At 52.7% G+C, this 18,092-nt stretch overlaps 2 protein-coding genes across 3 annotated transcripts in view; one reads left to right on the forward strand and one right to left on the reverse strand.

Moving 5' to 3' along the window:
• Positions 1 to 17,000, reverse strand: part of KCTD5 (potassium channel tetramerization domain containing 5) — a 28,837-nt gene extending 11,837 nt beyond the window's left edge. The window contains exons 1-3 of one of the 2 annotated variants that reach the window (XM_028510860.2): positions 16,683 to 17,000; positions 3,639 to 3,747; positions 1,468 to 1,559 (exon numbers count right to left, since the gene is read on the reverse strand). In XM_028510860.2, the coding sequence (XP_028366661.1) occupies positions 1,468 to 1,559; positions 3,639 to 3,747; positions 16,683 to 16,934 (453 nt within the window). In that variant the 5' untranslated portion in view covers positions 16,935 to 17,000. The remainder of the gene's footprint in view (positions 1 to 1,467; positions 1,560 to 3,638; positions 3,748 to 16,682) is intronic. The other variant, XM_036019992.1, reaches the window with a different exon arrangement.
• On the forward strand, positions 6,721 to 12,365 carry LOC118499272 (small nuclear ribonucleoprotein F-like). Its single transcript, XM_036020001.1, is given in 3 exon segments — positions 6,721 to 8,574; positions 8,576 to 8,843; positions 10,360 to 12,365. Coding segments are annotated over 2 exon segments (333 nt in total). The 5' UTR covers positions 6,721 to 8,335; the 3' UTR covers positions 8,670 to 8,843; positions 10,360 to 12,365.
• Positions 17,001 to 18,092: the final 1,092 nt, after the last annotated feature.

An 18,092-nucleotide genomic window follows, 5' to 3' on the forward strand; every position in this document is an offset into this window, starting at 1 on the left:
CCTTCCCTGAGCTCCATTCCAGGCACGGTGTCTGGTGCCAAGAGCCCCTGCGGGGGAGGCCTGCCCTCATGGAGCTGCTACTGCAGCAGAACAAGGTGGCCACCACACCTAACACATCTGCAACCACAGGAAAGGGGCTGCGGGAGCACCAGGATGTACTCTAATGTTAAGGCAGTGACTCACCAGTGACACTCAAATGACAGGGTCACAGCCGGAAACCGCTTTCATTTGTAAGACTGTGAGTGACACTAGCGTACTACACAGCCTGAGCCCTCCAATCCTCACAACGGCCCTGTAACAAGGGTCTCTTCTGCCTTCACTATGCCACTATGCAAAGGAAGAGTGAGGACACAAACTGTGCCAGACCAGGTTGCACGACTCATCAAGTGGGGCTGCTGGAAGGGGGAGGCGAACTGTCTGCAGAGGATCAGCGAGCTCATGGACATGTCTGCGCCCTGCTGGCTCCCACAGGAGGGATAGGAGCCATCAGGGTGGTGGCCCCAGCCTCCTAGGCTGTCACTGCAATAGGCCCCTTCCCAGGCCGGGTCCTTGAGCAGCCACTCTGGGAGGCCAGGCTGTCAGTGAGCCTCTCCACAAAGGTCAAGAGCTCTGGCTCAGGGTTTGCCAGCGCCCCTGGGAGCTGGGGGAGGTGTACAAAAGGGTTTTAAGTGGACCAAGAATCCCCGGATAAAACAGCAGCTCTGAGGGATGGTCCGCTTCATGGCATCCTCCCCAAGGAGCTGAACTCACTGGACTCGGGCTCAGTGCTGTGCTCTCAGCGCAGAGCTGGCACATCAACGAAGACTAATCCTTAGATTCTTTGGCACCTCCCTTCTTGGAGGTGCCAGACGCAGGCCACTTCAAACAGCACTGGCCTAATGGGCGGCAGCGTGGCTATGCTGGTTCCGGCACCACCAGGCACACAAGCAGCACAAAGAGAACCAAACAAGCCCTTCTTTCCCAATAAAGCTGAGTTCTCACTGCACTGGCATAGGTCTGTAAGACCCCTGCATCCACCACCTGCCCCCAGCTCAAAACCAGTGCTCCCTACTTCTCCCCCACCCCGCACACAGGTCCTCTGAATGGGCAAGCACGCAGCCCGCAGGCCGTTTGCACTTTAGTGCCCTGAATGCCCACACTCACTCCCCCCAGGGGCTTGCTGTTCCCCGCCGCCTCCTCATCCACACTGGACTTGACTTTCTACGCCAGCAGCTGTCTGTCCCTTCCCACTGGAGTGGGAAGTCCTAAGGATAGGCTGGACAGGGCTTGTTGAATTCACCCTTTATGCCTGCCACGGTGCCATTAGATGCTAGGATGATTGCAGAGGAAGATGGTCACCAAGATAGGACAGCCAGATCCCAAAGCCTCATGAGGAGGCTGACCAGCTGCCCTTGGACAGGGAAAAGGGAAGGGGGAGGAGTCACACATACGTGCCTATGAGCACAAGCTTCTAGTCAATGGGCTTACCTGTGATGTTTTACTGTCTCGTTCTCTAATTTTGTCCTTAACCAGTTTTATTAGTGAGGTGATATTATAAAATTCTGCTTCTTCCAATACTCCTGGAACAGAGAAAAATAACTATGTCACCAAATCAAAGAATAAACATTTCATTTCAGCCCACCCATCCTAACACCCCAAGAGCCTCCACACAGACACTGCTGGCTCCTGGCGTGGCTCCCCAGAACCAGGGCAGACGGCTCAAATGGAGGACAGTGTGTTTACGACATGCTCCTACATGAATGCCCCCCAAGTGACCTGCTGGGTGCAGAACTCACATGCAGAACAGCTGGTTTACACACAGGTCCCCGAGTGGGGATTGTGAGCTCCACGCTGGGCACATGGGATAAACACAGCATTTTTCCTCCACAGTCTGCATCTGTCTGCTCTGGGCAGGCCAACTCTTCCCTCCCCTCCACAAAAGGTTCGGGCCTGGCCCAGCAGCCTTGTGCAGGTCTCTGAGTCACCTGACACTTCAGTATCCCTATTCAGACATTAGACTGGCTGGTTGAGGGGGTGGCTCCTCACCCTAGGACTCTGGCCAGTTCAGGAACTCCTTTCTTCCCAAAGATGGCCATTTGTAATGCACCTTATTTAGGGACTGAAAATCAAGAACAAATTGGATGGGCTCTGCCTCAGGGATTCCTCATGGGTATTCCAGAAGGTTCGGTGTGTCTTCTGCTGCCATGCCTGGTCATCCTGGCCCAACCTCACTCTGCATAGTACAGTCCCTCCACAGGCAGCACCAGAATCTCAGAGCCATGAACTCCAGTTGCTGGACCCGCTCAAGCTGCCTCCTAACAAGGTCACCAGGTAAGGCAACAGACGGTGAAGGTGGGAGTGGGCAGCAACCTGCCAGGCAGGGTATCTTTCTTCCGGGCTACCCAAAGATAGGCCACATCTAGATTGTCACTTCTCAGGATGACCTGAGGCCACTGTCAACCCCTCCCTTCAGATCCATGAGTGGGGACTGAGGGGCATTGCAAATGAGCACCAGAAGCTTTAAGACAGATGCTTGGGCCTAAAGGGCACACCCTTCTTTCACCTGGATGCTCCACGCACTGTAGTCTGAAGGGCAGAGCCAGGAAATAGTGTTCACACAGGCGTTTCTCCTTATGACACTGTGTCTGAGGCCGTATGGAGGGAGGCAGGCAGGCGGGGCCGAGTGACAGGGCTTGGTCGCATCAAGTACCCCTTCTTAAGCAAATCACATTGGGAAGAGGCTGTGAAGTTCAGCTTTGAACTATACAGATGCCCACACACAACACGAATGGTGTTCCAAACTGAACAAATGTGTGAGCAAGAAAAAAGGAGTCCCGGGATCCAGAAAAGATACGAAGGAAGACATGATGAGAGCTGAGGGACACAGTTAGTGCTCGCAGTCATTCCAGGGTGAAAGCAGAGCAGAGGAGCCAGAACCCACTCTGAGTGACAGTGTCCTGAGCCTCTCCAGACCTCCCCGGCGCTTGGAGCCAAGCCCACGCCAGAGCACGCAGACACCAACCTCAGACCTGGTACCCACAGGCATCCCTGCCCCTTGTGACCAGAATCAGAACATAGTACAGCATTTAAGAACACAGACAGAACTGAGATGATGGCACAGTAGTGCCCTGGAAGAGAGCAGGCCCAGGGACTCTGAGGGACACCTGAGAGGCTCACAGAGTGAGCACATCCCTAATACACGCCCCTCAGACTGTTTTAGTCAGAGTGCCTGTGACAATGGGTGGTCTTCCCAGAGAGAAGCCCCCACACTCATGTTTCACTAGACATTTGAAAGAGGTAGCCCGTGGTCCTGCCCACAGCCCGGGAATGGAGTTGCAGGGGCCCAGACCGAAGTCCCTAAGCCCTGCTGCTACAGCAGTCCTGATGGGCCAGCCTAGCTCTGATGAGCCTTTGTTTCTTGGAAGAGAGAAGGGAAACAGGCTGTGCCAATCAGCCCTCCCGCCTCTCTGAACTCAGCATCTGCTGCCTCATAGGACATGTTTGGGGGGCAAGTGAGGGGACTTGGGCACCAGAACCTCTGCAAGGGGCAGGGCACTTGGATGACAGCCTGGCTCCAGTGCACAGAGCCTGCTCCACGAGGTGGCTCAGACCCAGAGGGGTCCAGCTGGCACCTTCAGCAGATCCTGCCTTCAACTCACCTTCTTCTGCGAGGTCTTTGTTAATGACCAGCTTTCCATGTCTCAGGTAATTCAGCACAGGCCCAAAATAGGTGGGATCTCTGTCGATTAAATAGGCACCTGTTTCATCCTACAAAGAACAAAGCACCAACATGAATCCTGGACAAGAAAGCAGCAGTCCCACAGCTAACTCCTGGCCAGGTCACGTTTGAAAGGTGTTTGGAGGCATTTGGGTTGTCTCTTTAACCCACAACCAGACCGATGTTCATGGTACCTGAGGGAATCCCCAAGTGGTGCTCTCTGCCTCCTGCCACCTGCAGCCTTCAGCCCTGATCTGTCACCATCTCATCATCTGTCAGGTCTAAGCCAAGTTTTGTTTGTTTGTTTCCTTTAAGAGTTCATTTATTTATTTTTAGGGAGAGGGGAAGGGAACAAGAAAGGGGAGAAAAACATCAATGTGAGAGAGAAATGTTGTTCAGTTGCCTCTCATATGTGCCTGGGCTGGGAAGCAAACCTGCGACCCAGGCATGCACCACAACCTGGAATTGAACCAGCAAACTTTTCTTTGCAGGATGATGCCCAACCAACATCAGCCAGGGCTTCCTTTTTTTTATCCTTATCCAAGGACATTTTTTAACATTGTTTTTTAGAAAGGAAGGGAGAGAGAAAAATCAATGTGAGAAAGATCGATTGGTGGCCTTCTGCACACACCCTGACCAGGGATCGAACCTGCAACAGAGGCATGTGCCCTGACTAGGAATTGAACACTCAATCTTTCAGTTACGGGATGACGTTCTAACCAACTGAGCCACACCAGCCATAAGAGGTCTAAGCCAAATTTAAATTATGTTTTATAACAAGATAACCTTCCTTTATTCACTGTGAGGCAAGGTGATTATGTATGGGGCCTCCTTCCTCATAGCTCCAAAGAGTTCTAAGAAAAAGCTGATTCTTTTTCATTTTAGAAACAGTCCCACAGTCACTAACAGACTCTACTTCATGGAAAGCTCTTAAAGGTAGGAGTGACACTGACAGGTCCAATTCTGAAGGACACCAAAACATGGCCTCTGTGGCCAGGGCTTGTCCTCATTTTAGGTTCCCTCCCCAGGTGAGTATGCAGGGTGGGGCATCAGGAATGATGGTCCAGGTCAGTGGCACATGTAACAGAACCTCATTTCTCCTACAGGTTCCTAGTGACTGCTGACCATCAAAGGAGCCTCACCTGCTGGGCAGTGGTCGCAGAGTTCAAGCTGTCTACAGAATAGACCATCAGAGGGTGTTCCTCCTACACCCCCAGCACTGGGGGCCTCTCTGACAACCAGGGACCCCTCACCACCCACAGAGGGTCTTCAGAGTCAGTTCCAATCACAGCATCTCTGGCTGATGCATCCGTGGCCAGGGGAGGGAGACACTAGGGTGGGGACAGTCACCATACAATGACACCACCAGAGTTGGACCCCATGGAAGGCTGTGCAGAGTAATGAATGTAGGGGGATCTATGGCAAACAAGTCACATAGGTATGGGAGGCATGACGGGGACTGAGATCCACCCAAGGCAATGGATCTGATGCTGCCAGAATACTGCAGATGTGTGGGCTGGACATCCAATTTGGGTTGATAAGTATGAGCCCACCCAGGCAGCCTTCTAGTGGGGCTACTGGCTAGATAAGGGGTCCAACATCTTCTCCATCCAACCAGCACATTCAGCCCATTGAGAACCCTGCCCTCCCCAGGCAGAGCCTGGTACCTAGACCAGCGGCCCCAAGGAAAGTAGAGGGTGCCAAGGTCTCCACCCTGAGACTGTGACTCCATAAACCAGTCTGAGAGTCAACATGGCCTCCCTGTCCAGAAAGTGGCTCTTGGGGCTCACAAGAGATCCTTGGCAGGAGAGGGCCACTAAGAATACAAGAGCAAGCTGCCTGGCCGCAGCCCCAGAACAGCATCAGGCACCTCTGCAGGAGAGGTGACCCAGTGGAAACACTTCACCCTTCTAGTCATGACATGCCCACAGGCCCCCACAGCGCACACAGGAGGCTGGAGGCGTCCTGACCACAGCAACACTCCAAGTTAGGGCCTTATTTTTCATTCATGAACATTAAATTCTGGAATTTGTGTGGCAAAACCTGAGAGTTTAAGGGCTTCTTCACTAAGCCCACCTTTACAAAGTTGCTCTTCTTACATCCTATCAATCAGGGCTCCAGAAATGAAAGCACTTGGACCTAGAGCCTCACTGCTCTGTGTGCAGCCTGCTCAGCCCAGAGCACCTGTGCCCTTCTCTCCTGTAGGCCCAGCACTCGGTCCAGACTCCAGCCACTGCCTGCTCCCTCTCTCTCCACTGTGAGCTTCCTGTCCCCCAGGGCAGTGTCCCAACCACAAAGACTTCTCAAATTCATCTTCTGGCTCCACCCCCCATATTAAAGGAAGCACTGGTCTCACACAGTCCCACAGGGCCCTGCTGCCTGGGCCTCTGGACCTCTACCGTTCTCCAAGCCAGGCTAAAGGACCCCATAGACCAACTTCTGGAAGAATGTTGCTTTAGCGGCCTCCCTGCTGGTGAAAACACCACTATTTCCAACAAAGGTGCCGAGGTCTGGAAAGGGACAGAGCTGCTGGAACGAGGAATGGAGGGGCGTGTCCTCTCCCATGTCTGAAAAGAGGCAGACGATGACATTTGCACATCGCCAAGCTCAGGAATTATTTATCAGCTCGCTGCTACCTCACAGGCAGCTGGGAGAAGGTTATGTAGGGAAGATTAGAGGGGACGAGGCTCATCTCCACCCTCAGGACACTCCAGGGAGCCTCCCTTGTTGCAAGGTGCCGAGATCTCAGGGCCAACTTCAGTGTGGTCAGACCCTGGACTCAAGGCCACATGAGCCACAACCTAGGCATTGCATTCAGGCAGGGACCTGGCAGAACAAGAAAAGGACATTTATTGAGTGCCACCAGCATGCCGAGTAGCATGAGATACACAACGGTGACCCAGTCGTAAAAGTGTGCAGGGACCTGGTGGGATACAAAAGGAGGAAAAGACAGGAGAGTCAGCAGAACTGCAGCACACAGCAGACTGGGGGTAAGGAGAAGGGGCAGCTGCCTGGGCACTGAGGAGCTGGCACTGGGGCTGGGCCTCGAAATGTGAGGCTTATCTGGAAAAGGGCAGGGATTGGGAAGACCTCAAGGGTCACATTGCATGCCCCTTTCTGAGGCTCAGCAGCTTCGAGTCAGTTAAAGCAATGACTTTTTGGGCTTACCTTAAAAATCCATGTGAATTTTTCACTAGAATCCCTGTTCTATTTTTAACAGAAAAATGTTTTCCTATAAACCTCACAAAAGCCACACTCAGAGACTAAACAAACAGATTTAGAAAGTTTGGGTCAAGGCCACCTCTAGAGAGAGGTGCCCAGGGGCCGGGCGCTCAGACACACACGGAACCCTGACTGCCCAGAGCTGGGCACGCTTCCACACTCCCAGAACGCAGGCCAGCACTCTGGGGCCTCCAGAACCTGCCAGTCACTCCAGGCACACCTGCTGCTGGGCGGGCCTGCGTGAGGACACGCGCAACCACAGTGGGCCTCAGAAGGGACCCTCGTCATTCTGCGCGTCTCCCACGTGGCACAACTCTCAGCCGCAGGTCTGCCCAGCCATCACCAGGCTCTGAGGGCAACACACTCAGCCCAGAAGCTGCCTTCACACTGGTCCCAGCAACAGGGGCCGCAGCATTCCCTCCCAGGAGGGATAAACCACAGAGCCCACTTCCCAGACCTGCCTCGAGGCCCACCTGCCCAGGCCTGGGGCTGCAGATTCACAGGGGACCCTGGAGATGCCAAAGAACAAGTGGCCTTGAGTGACCCGCCGCACCATCCCCTGCCAATGACAAGCCAGCCTGTCCAGCTTTGACTGATGAGCAGTTCCCCTGGAGTCATGTCAGCACGCGCCAGCTTCATTCTTCCTGGGGACCTGTTGTGATTGGATGGCCTCATTAAGAAACAGGGCCGAGATGGCAGGGTTAGGACAGAACACGCAGCAGCCTGTGGGAGCTGTGCCCTCATCGCTCAACTGCCAGAAGGAGATTTGACCTTTGCAGGAAGTGCCAGGGCCCCTACACCAAGACCCTGCAGCTCCGCAGGCCCTGACGCCCAGCTGCAGCCCAGAGGATGGCAGACTGGCTGTCACGTAGACGCGCGTAAGCAGCACTCTGTCAGAGCCACGTGTCCGAGCGTGAGCAGCGTGCTCCAGAGTCGAGGAGCGCTGGCAAGGGTGGGCCGGGGACAGGCGCTCTCGGGCATCGCTGCCAGCGAGCTACCAGACCGAGACTGACACGTGTGCCAGGCCTGGGCCCCCTCCGCACCTCACGTGCTTGTGCTGCTCAGGTGGAAATAAAGAAAAATACAGAACACAGAAACACAAAAACCCCCAAGTCAGGAGTCAGGCTCACATGTGCGCAGCACAGAGAGGACCGTCCCGGTGGCATCTACACTAGCGACCGGGGCGTGACTGAGGCACAGCTGTCGGCAGGCTGCGCTAATGTTACTCCCTGACTCCACGAGTCTGCATCAGCCCCAGGAGGAGACCCTGATGATGTACACTTGAGGTGGTCACACTCAGACAGCAAGGATGTGGACCAAGACTTAACAGTGGCCAGCTCTGGCTGCTGTGGCTCCGTGGATTGAGTGCCGGCCTGCAAATCGAAATGACGTGGGTTCAGTTCCCAGTCAGGGCGCATGCCTGGGTTGCAGGCCAGTGTTTCCCTCAGACGAGGGCTGGGTTGGCGGCATAGCCTGCAGCGGTTGCTCCTCGTTGCAAGGACTTTGCCTCTCAATCCCAAACCTTTCCTCAGTGGATTAACGGGAAAGCCAGGAGTGGTGAAATTTAAGTGGGGAACAGAGTACACAGCCTGCCCGCTATCTGCGGAAGCTGTATGGACCTGCAGCTTGCAGACAGAAGAGGACATAGCTGGAGCAGTCGGGACACCTGGGTGAACTTTGAATAAAGTGTAATAATGTCCTTTATATCAGGGGTGTTGGAGAGGAGGAAGAACATGGGGAAATGAGATAATAGCATCCCTTTATGGGGAATGTTTTAAATATATATTTCTAGACAATAAAAGTTTGTTTAAAACAAACAAACAAACAAACACTGGCTGGGTGGCCAGACTCCTGGATCTCTCTTTCTCCCTCTTGCTGTCCTTTCCCAATTTACATAATGAGCCAGTGCTCTATTTACAGAATGGTAAGTATAGGATACCCCTCCCCTCCTCTCCCCTCCCTCCCCTCCCTCCCCTCTCCCTTCCTCCTCCCTTCCAGTTCTCCTTTCCTTTCTTTTGGTAGAAGAGCCACAATTAAGACCGCATTCTCCACATAACTGCATTCAGGACAAATCATTTCCCTCTGCTGACCTTCCCCACTTCCCAGTGGATTAGCATATGACCTACTTGTGAAGCACTGCCTTCATGTCTACCCTAAAGGCATAAAAAAACATAAATGCTCTCTCTCTCTCTCCTTTCCCCTCTCTCTCTAAAATCAATAAAAAACATTCTTTCAAATGAAAAAGATAAATGCTGGATTTGGCTCTTGAATATTTAATGGAGGCCAGCACACTGCCCCCTCCAGTCCACATACTGGGGAGTGGAGGGTGGCTTCCTGATGGCAGGCTGACTGAACGCCCGAATCCCACCCCAGGGGGCACACAGGGGTGTTGATTGCAAATGTTTGTGCATAGAAATTCCTATGCCTTTGCGTTTAGATTTCATTGAGGAAATTGGACAGAGAGATTCTATCCTGCATTGAGCTCAGGACACCCAGCCCCCTTAATTTCAAGTCTCCAGTGGCCATCCCTGTTCTGTTGGCGGCAAAGTAGTGGTCCTGTCTATTTTCTGGTGTGTTTGTGGAAATCCAGTCCAGCCACCAGGACACAGAGATGAGGCCTTGGCCACAGCCTGGAGCACGGTGTCTGTGCTCACTTCTCAAGAGGATGGGGTGGGCAAAGGCGGGGCGGAGCCCAAGTCCCTGCTGTCTCAGAAGACCCCTGACCTGGGTTCCCAAAACTGAGGGAGGACGAGCAGACACGCCCTGAATGGGAACCCACGGAGTGAGCCCTGCCCCACCATTCCTCTGAGCTCTGCCCAGTGATGCTCTGAGGACCAGTAAGGCACCCTGGGCCCCTCCAATAGCCCCCGACCGAGGTTCCCTGCCCAACGCTGCAGGCCCAGCAGTCAAACCCGCCCTTACTGGAGGCAGGAAGCAAAGGCAGAATTGAATGTAATCTGCCCCAGCCAAGCATCGTGGACAAACTGGGGACCACTTGTCCCCTAAGGGCTGCCACTTAGGGACCAAAACTGCATGGTCTTGAATGGCAAGGGATAGGGGTTGACAATGTCAGGCTCTCCTGCAGATTCTAAAACAAAATAATTGTTGCAGGTCCCACCTCTGCCTCCTAGGTTACATTACAGGGCGTATGAACTTGGCTCCTTCCCATCCTAGGAAATGGACAAGACCAATACTTTGTTGCAACAGAACAGGGATGGCCGCTGGACACTTGAAATTAAGAGGGCCAAGCATCCCTCCTGAGTTAAATGTGAGACACACTCTCTGCCAGATTTCTCCCGTTGAAATCTGCATGCAAAAGCCCAGGATTTTTGTGTACACAAGTTTGCAGCCAAAGTAACTGGAAACACTCATTTTTTATTCTGAAATTATCTATTTTGAATTTGCACGCAAAACCTTCATCTCTGCCCTGTCTTCTGCAGTTTCTCAAATCTTTGACCCGGAAGAGGTGGCAGACATCACCAACTACAAATGAGGAGGACATGGAGGCCCAGACACCAGAGGCTTGTCCCAGGCACCAGACGCGCAGAGCGGCGCTGTGACCTCACACAACAACTGTGTGGCACACGTACAGGACTGTCAGCTGGTTCCGAGTCAGTTGTACCTACAGGAGGCCCCACGATGCTCCGTGTGCACCGGGAGATCTGAAACCTTCCAGCACATTTGGACAATAAAAGGAAGGCAAGGGCTCTGGCAGAGACGGGATGCATGTGCCAGGGCTCTGGGTCTATTCTGACCCTCAGCACTGACCCTGGACACCTCCCCTGGACACAGCCCCTCAGACATCAGGACCCTGACCGCCAGCCTGGCTCCTCAGCCCCAGACGGACACCATTCAAAGGACTGCAGCTTAGCCAAACAGGGACGGACTCACAGATGGAGAGCAGGTGACAGCTTGTGGGACGGTGGAGGTTACGGGATGGAGGGATTGATCGAAAAGGAAAGAGGACGCATGGACAAAAATGTGCTGATTGCTGGGGGGAGGGGGGTATAAGGGGACTAAATGGTAATGGGAGAAATACAATAAAGCTCAAGTAAAAATGATTAAAAAACACTATTGTTGCTTAGAAATCCAGAATTTAGCATGACACATGTGACTCAAAGGAGGCTCACCAGAAGCAGAGGCCCCCACCCAGGAGGCTCCTGAGGCTTCTCCTGGAGCAAATGTGCCTCAGACTCACCTGAGGGGGTCCCACCAGGACAGGGCCTAGCGCACATGGTTCACAGGGCCCGTCTATTCGGCGGGACCAGACCCACTTAGAGAAGGCCGCCCGAGCGGGGACGGGCCGTCAGCAGAATGCTGTGGTGAAGCTGCAAGCTCCAGGACACCTGCCCAGGTCACAGCTGTTACGAACATTCACGTCACAAGGCAAAGGGGACGTCCAACTGCCCCGTTTTCTCAGGTACTTCCCTCCCTAGAGACACTGCAGGGACAGAACAGCTGCACCTAAATCCCCCACAGATGTCACACTGCTTATCTGGGTGGTGTGGGTGTGGGTGTTTACCATAAAACTGCCGGCATTAGAAAGTCAACTAGAGATGGGAGCAGGCGAGAACTATGACCCCCAGGGCAGAGGCCTCAGCTGGAAGAACCCAGAGTGGTCCCGGCCGCACACACTCTGTGGGGCTCTGCCAGCCTTGGGTGAGGCCTCCTCAGGGCCAGAGTCTCCAGCCCCCTGGGCACCGGAGCACAGCAGCCAGGATGCCGGCCAGGGGTTCAGATCTGGCCCACTGCTCCCTCCAGGCACCCGGGCCCTCACTGCCAGCTGTCTCCTCAGCCACCGCCCTGCTGGCTCCCAGGTGGCCTCTGCTCTCTTCCTGCGCCCAGCCCTGCCAGCAGATCAGTGCAGAGGCCACCCTTCCTGGGCTCTGGGGCTGAAGGGCAGGCCCTCGGCTCCTCTGCTCCCCAACGCCCTCTCCCCGAGGACTGCCTGGCACTCAGAGCCCCTCCATCTCCCGCTTTGAAAAGCCTTCCTCAGACCACCTACCGACAATGAGTGGCTGGTTGGCCCAGCTCAGCCTTCTGGAACCATCCCCATCCACCCAAGCTGACTTGCAAAAGCCGGCCAAGACACTGGAGGCCCAATGCTGAGGAAACCAGAGCCCACAGGACCTGGGGGAGGCAGTGGGTACGCCCCTCACTTAGGTGCCTCGAGCCCGTGCCCACACACATGACGATGGCATGTGGACTCTGGGGCAGTGTTCTCCGGGTCCAAGGCATCCAGTTTCTTGCAAGAAACTTCAGTGACTGCACAGGCTCTGGTGCCCACAGTGGGAGCTGGCCCTCCAGGGCCAGTCCTAAGAGCAGCCGGGGGCTGGGAGTGGAGCAGGAAGAGGCAGCCGGGGAAGTGAGGAAGACTGGGGGCAGGCACCTCGAGGTCTCAGTGAGCCAGTGAGCCGGTGGGTATGTGTAAGAGAGAAGCAATAACCCAGCACCAAGCACTGGGCGGGACAGGTGTTCCATCCACCATCTTCCTGACGGCTCACAGTGCCCCCTGACTCAGAGAGGCACACAGCCAGGTTAGCGGTGGGCGGAGTCAAAGTCAGGACCAGAGTGCCAACTGGGAAAATGCTCCCAGCCACCCAATAACCACATCCCACCAACTCCAGACTGGAGTGTTCTGGGTGCTCTGTAGTGTGGGGAGCGCTACCCAGTTAAGGCCAGGTGAGAGCACCGGTGCCCCAGGTGGCCTGCCTGCACCCTGGCCACACGCACCTCCCTTGGCGCCAAGCATCAGCTCTTTAGAGGACTTGAAAGACTGCTGGCGCAGGGACCGCTTGCCTGGAGAGTCCCTGGGAAGGAGCCGTGAGCACCCACTCACAGGTGAAAGCAGCCACTGACACCCTGGCACAGGTGGTTGTCTGTGTCCCCTATAACTGTCGTTGCAAAAGCAAAATCAGCCAGACCCCAGTATTCTGACTGCTGCTCTAAACCAAGACCAGTCACTGTCCTGCTGGAGGACAGCAGCAGGAGGGCGCGTGTGCATTCTGCAGAAAGAGGAACTGCTGTGCAGCTGACACCACTTCCTCCAGGGCCACCCTCAGAGGACTGAGGGTGGGACAGCTGATGGCCTGGGGGGCTGATGCCCTGAAGCAAACTCTTCTCACTCTTCCTTAGGACTTTCCCCAGTGGACTCTGAGGCAGGCTCGGTCCCAGGAGCCTTCGAGATAGGCACCTTGTGAGGAGTGACCCTGGCATTCACTGGCAGCAAGCACTGCTGTACTAGGGGGAGAAAAGGGTTGGAGCCCAGCAGGCAAGGGGACCGTTTCTTCAGGTCCTGAACAAACTGTGATGTGTGGTCGGCGCTAAGAACATACCCAGAGCCACATCCTCAAGCAAAGTGTGAACTAACACCCACTCGTGGCCCCAGACAGGCTGGTGCGGCTCTCGTGGGCGCACGAGACACTCGCAGCAGTTCGGCAAGTCGGCCCTTCACCTCTGATCTCATTGCACCAAACACAATGTGCTGTTTCCACTCAAAATAACCCCCACTCCTCTTGCCAAGGGCCTTAAAATTTCATACTTCCGCCCCACTCCCCCGTCACTTAGCCCTTTAGCCGTGTCTAGAAAATTCCTTTCACTGCCTTTCCGGTCCCGAGACTTGCCAACACCAACTCCACCTGCAGTGAGCACGAGCAACGAACTGCAAGGGGCACGTCAGCAGAAGCACCCCACTGGTCCCGCTCCTCAAAGACCCATCTGCCGCCATGACTCTGCAATGCCAAAGGCAGGAAACCAGCCCTGTCGGAGGACAAAAGCCAATGGGCAACCCACACTTTTCTCCAGGCCTGGCTCAGTGGCAGAGACCAAACCCCCTCAAATCCTACTTCATCTGAGTGGTTACCCACCAAGTAGCACTTCCTGTTGCTCTGAAACGCCTACAGCTTCTCCACACTGACACAAGGGCTGATTCAGCTCTAAACAAAGTCTAACCTGTTCAACAATACCTATGGGCCAGGTACCACAGAGTACAGAGACAGAACCGAAATGAGTCACACGTCAAGGATTTAGGAAACACTTCCGGGAAGGAGTACTGCAGCCTGCCGGCCCCTAAGGGAACATGGCAGAGAAAATGACCCAGGACAGCTGAAATGAGGGACACAGACTCAGACCCAGCCCCCATGCAGGAGAAGACAATTCACACTTGCACTGTCTGCAAAGAGAACTTCATGGTAGCAATGGGCCCAGAGTCAGAACTTGAGATAACAGGGCAAGAGTTTGGAGGCTTGGGACATGGCAGTGGGTCCCAGGCTCAGTCCTGAGACAGGGAGTGTGAAGACTGAAGGGGAGGGGGGACCATTTCAAACCGTTTCCCATCCTCCCCAACAGCCTGTCTGTTGACTTCTTCAAAACACTCAATGTCCATGTCCTGTAACTCCACCTCCCCTGCTCAGCTTCCCCTGGCTGAGCTCCCCACCAGATATTCTGCGTTTAGCAGCAAGCCACACAAGCATTCTCCCAGTGAACTCCAAACCCATCAGGTTCCTGAAAGGTTCCAGGTCTTCCTGGAACTCCTCCCCTTTCAATCGCCCCACCCAACCCCTATCCAAGCACCACCTTCTGCAAGCCGGGGTGCTCAGTCAACACTAGTGACATGCCCAGCAGGAAACCTTCCACCAGGCCAACACTTGGCTTCACCCCTAGGATTATCTGCCAGGTGTGCTTTCAGGAATCTTAACTAGGAGGCCAGGGCTGGAGAGTTTTACACGTGAATCAACATCCTGTTTGTCTTCTGTTTTGTAATTAGGAGCAGAGCCAGTGTCCCACTCCGAACACCCCTTTCCCTCCTCCCTACAATCCTCAGATTGGTCACTCAGGGTCTAATTATCTAAGAGTCAATCTCAGGGGCATTCTTTCATCAGATCCAGGGGTGGGGAGTGGGAGGCAGGGTCCTGAAAAGACCGAGTATCATATGTGCTCTCATTTGAAGTAAAAAAAAAAACCTACAACTATGACTAAGGTGAATTAGCATTACTCTTTCTGGCACATTTGCATTATCTGTGACTAAAACTAACTCTTAATCTACTATCAACTATTTTATGAGACAGAAACTGTAACTGCTACCTTACCTTCATGTTCTAAATTTGTCTTACATTTTAGAAAAAAAATATGGTTAATTGAGATAATAATTGAGAAAGCAACAATGTAAATACATTCTGATAGATTAATTACCCTCCCCCAGAGGATTCCTGGTACAGTAAAGCTTTAATTTTTTAAGTTGTCTTGAAACAGTATAATGAAAGGATGAATTGCCTTAACTGTAATCTATAGTTAATTGGCTCAGAATTAATTGTTTCAGTATTGAATAGCCAGCCATTGCCTCAAAACCCAGTGGCCAAAAGCAACTTAAAATCTGACTCAATATACAACACAGGAAAACGGGAGTAGAAATTCTAGTCAATGACTACTAAAACCCACTGTTTTAAAAGAAAATCAAAACAATAAGATACAAACCCATACTATAAAAGGAAAATGATAGCTCACAAAAGCCTACTTCTATCCTGGAGATGACTGTCACTTTCTGGAAGGCCATTTCTCTTAGCTTGGCCAAATGAGCAACTGAAATGGCTGTGGGGTAGGAAGTAGGGAGGGAGAGGGCCAGAAGGCTGACGTCTCAAACTTTGATTTCAATCCACGGGGGTGGTTTTGCAGTAACTCAAGAGTTCTCATTTCCTGATCATAGGTGATGCCACCCTCAGAATGGTCTCTGTCATGTTTCTGAAACTTGAAGGATGTGATTTTTTCTGGGAAGCCTTAAGCGTGGCAAATGTTGGGCTGGCAAGGAGCAAAGTCAAGCGCTATTATGTACGCCCAATTGAGACCTAGAAAAGAAAGAGTAAGACTTGTATATTCCCTAGGGTAAATACAGGTAATAACTATTTTTTCCAACCGAGCCTTTGTTCAGTTTCAATCTGGTACAGCTTCCAGGATACTCTTCCTCAACCACACAAGCCTTGTAAAGGTAATCAGCAAAATAATTTCTATTACTATCTGGAACAACAGTGTGAGTATTGTATTTGATGAAAATATAAGCTCCAAAAGGAAATTCATATCCTTTTGCAAGGGCAGTGAAAAACTAGGATAATAGTAAGATTGAAAATTTTATTTCCTACCTGGCCCTTCCTTGACACTCCTTAGTAAGAGCAACGTTCCCTTTGAAATAGTCTATGGACAACACCTTCTTAGAGCGTTGATGGGGTGAGTGTTGTGACTAAAAACTATGGAGCACCAATTCTCTAAATGCAAGTCACTGGGAAAGGCAGGCCACCGTGTTACCGCCGCGCCCCCCACCCCGCCCCCAACACTAATTCAAATCAAACGTCTTGAATGTCAAAACAGAAGAACCCAAGGGTCTTCTGATTCCAAAACCAATAGGTACACTGGAACGGAGAAAAGGTGTTCACACACCAGGGGCAAAAGAATCTAGGGAAGAAGAGTATAGATTCACAGAAAAGTCCAGGATGTAGGAAACCTCCACCGACGAGCAGTGAGAACTAGAAAGAGACTGCTAGAAAGAGAGACGCGAGGTGGAATGGCTAGAGATCCTTGAAAGTAGTAGGCGCTAGAGCGCCATCCTCATTCCCCGGCCCAGGGCAGGGAGTTTGGAGGCTCAGGTCGAGCAGGTGACAAGGGGCGCCCGGGGCTCGGAGCGCGGAACGGGTCTCCTCAGCAGGAGGCAGGGGGTGTAGGCGGGCCGCAGTCCAGGACGACCCCGCCCCTCCTGGCCGGCCTGCGCAGCCCTCACCTTATCTGAGTCCAGGTCGGGGTCGGCCTGGCACAAACGGTACAGGAAAGATTTCGGATCCCGGCACAGCGTCTGCCGGGTGGTGAGAAAGTACGTGCCGCCGACGTTGAGCCGGACCCACTTGGACACGTTTCCGGGTCGCTGGGACAAGGCGCCGAGCCCCGCGTTGCAGCGCCGGCACAGGGTGCCCCCCAACCCCACCCCGAAACTGCCTGGGGCCGGCTGCAGAAGCTCGCAGTGATTCTCCGCCATGATCCCAGCAAGCCCAGCCACAGCTCTCCTCCACCGGAAGTGTCCGTCTTTTAATATGTTCCTCCCAGCTCTGTCCCGCCCACGGGTCCGCTTTAGTAAAGCTCCCGCCAGGGCGTCACGCGGAAGGTGAAAATTCCGGTCCGAAATTGAGGAAGATAGTGCCCCCTACCGTCCGGAGTCTGGGGTGCCCAAGGGGGAGTGCGTGGGCCAAACCCGGCAGGGGACGCGGGAGTAGAGAGGGTCTCATTAGCCTTCCCCGGGCTCCCGCCAATATCCAGGGCTCGACCAACACCTACTGTGACCAAAGGAAGAGGTACACCAGCCAGCATCTACACTCCACATGCTTTTTAATTACAAGACTGCCGCGCATACGTGTAAAATTCATCATCTGGCAACTACAGCTAAAGCACAAATATTTGAAAAAAGAGAGATTCATTAAATTATGATATGATGAAATCTTGACCAAATAGAATACTTATATAATAAAGTCAGAAAAAAGTTTTACAATATAGATTACAATAACTATTCACATTCAAGTCTGTACATCCATACACACAACAATCTGGCCCCCAACATAATGAAATTGATCCAAACAATTCATACATTAGACTTTAAATAACACAGACTGAATTAGAGGCCAACAGTAGCCAGCAAATAACTTTATATAAGAATAAAAATGCAAAAGTGTATATCCTAATATCATTGCATTATTTGTTTTTCATAATTTTTAAAAGATTTTATTTAATTTTAGAAAAAGGGGAAAGAGGAGAAAGGAGAGCAATATCAATGTGTGGTTGCCCCTCCAGTACCCTCTACTAGAGAGGTGGTGGGCAACCCACACATGTACTCTTGATTGGGAATCAAACCAACATCCCTTTGGCTAGTAGGCTGGCACTCAATCCACTGAGCCACACCAGCCAGGGCTGTTTTTTGTAAGTTTTTTTTTTTTTTTAATATTTGCTTTGCCTATACAGACCAGGTAGAGAATATTATGTGTGTTCTAACTGACTGCCACCAACCTGAAAGACAGCTACCATCCCACCAACTCATCCAACTTCGTGATCAGGAACAGGTACGGCAGCTCTAAATACTGCAAAATTTGATTCTGTCAACATCCAATCAATCTTAGGATGGTAATAGAGGCTTTTCACCTGTAAA

The sequence above is a fragment of the Phyllostomus discolor genome, chromosome 3 (genome assembly GCF_004126475.2).
Source record: "Phyllostomus discolor isolate MPI-MPIP mPhyDis1 chromosome 3, mPhyDis1.pri.v3, whole genome shotgun sequence".
NCBI lineage: Eukaryota > Metazoa > Chordata > Mammalia > Chiroptera > Phyllostomidae > Phyllostomus > Phyllostomus discolor.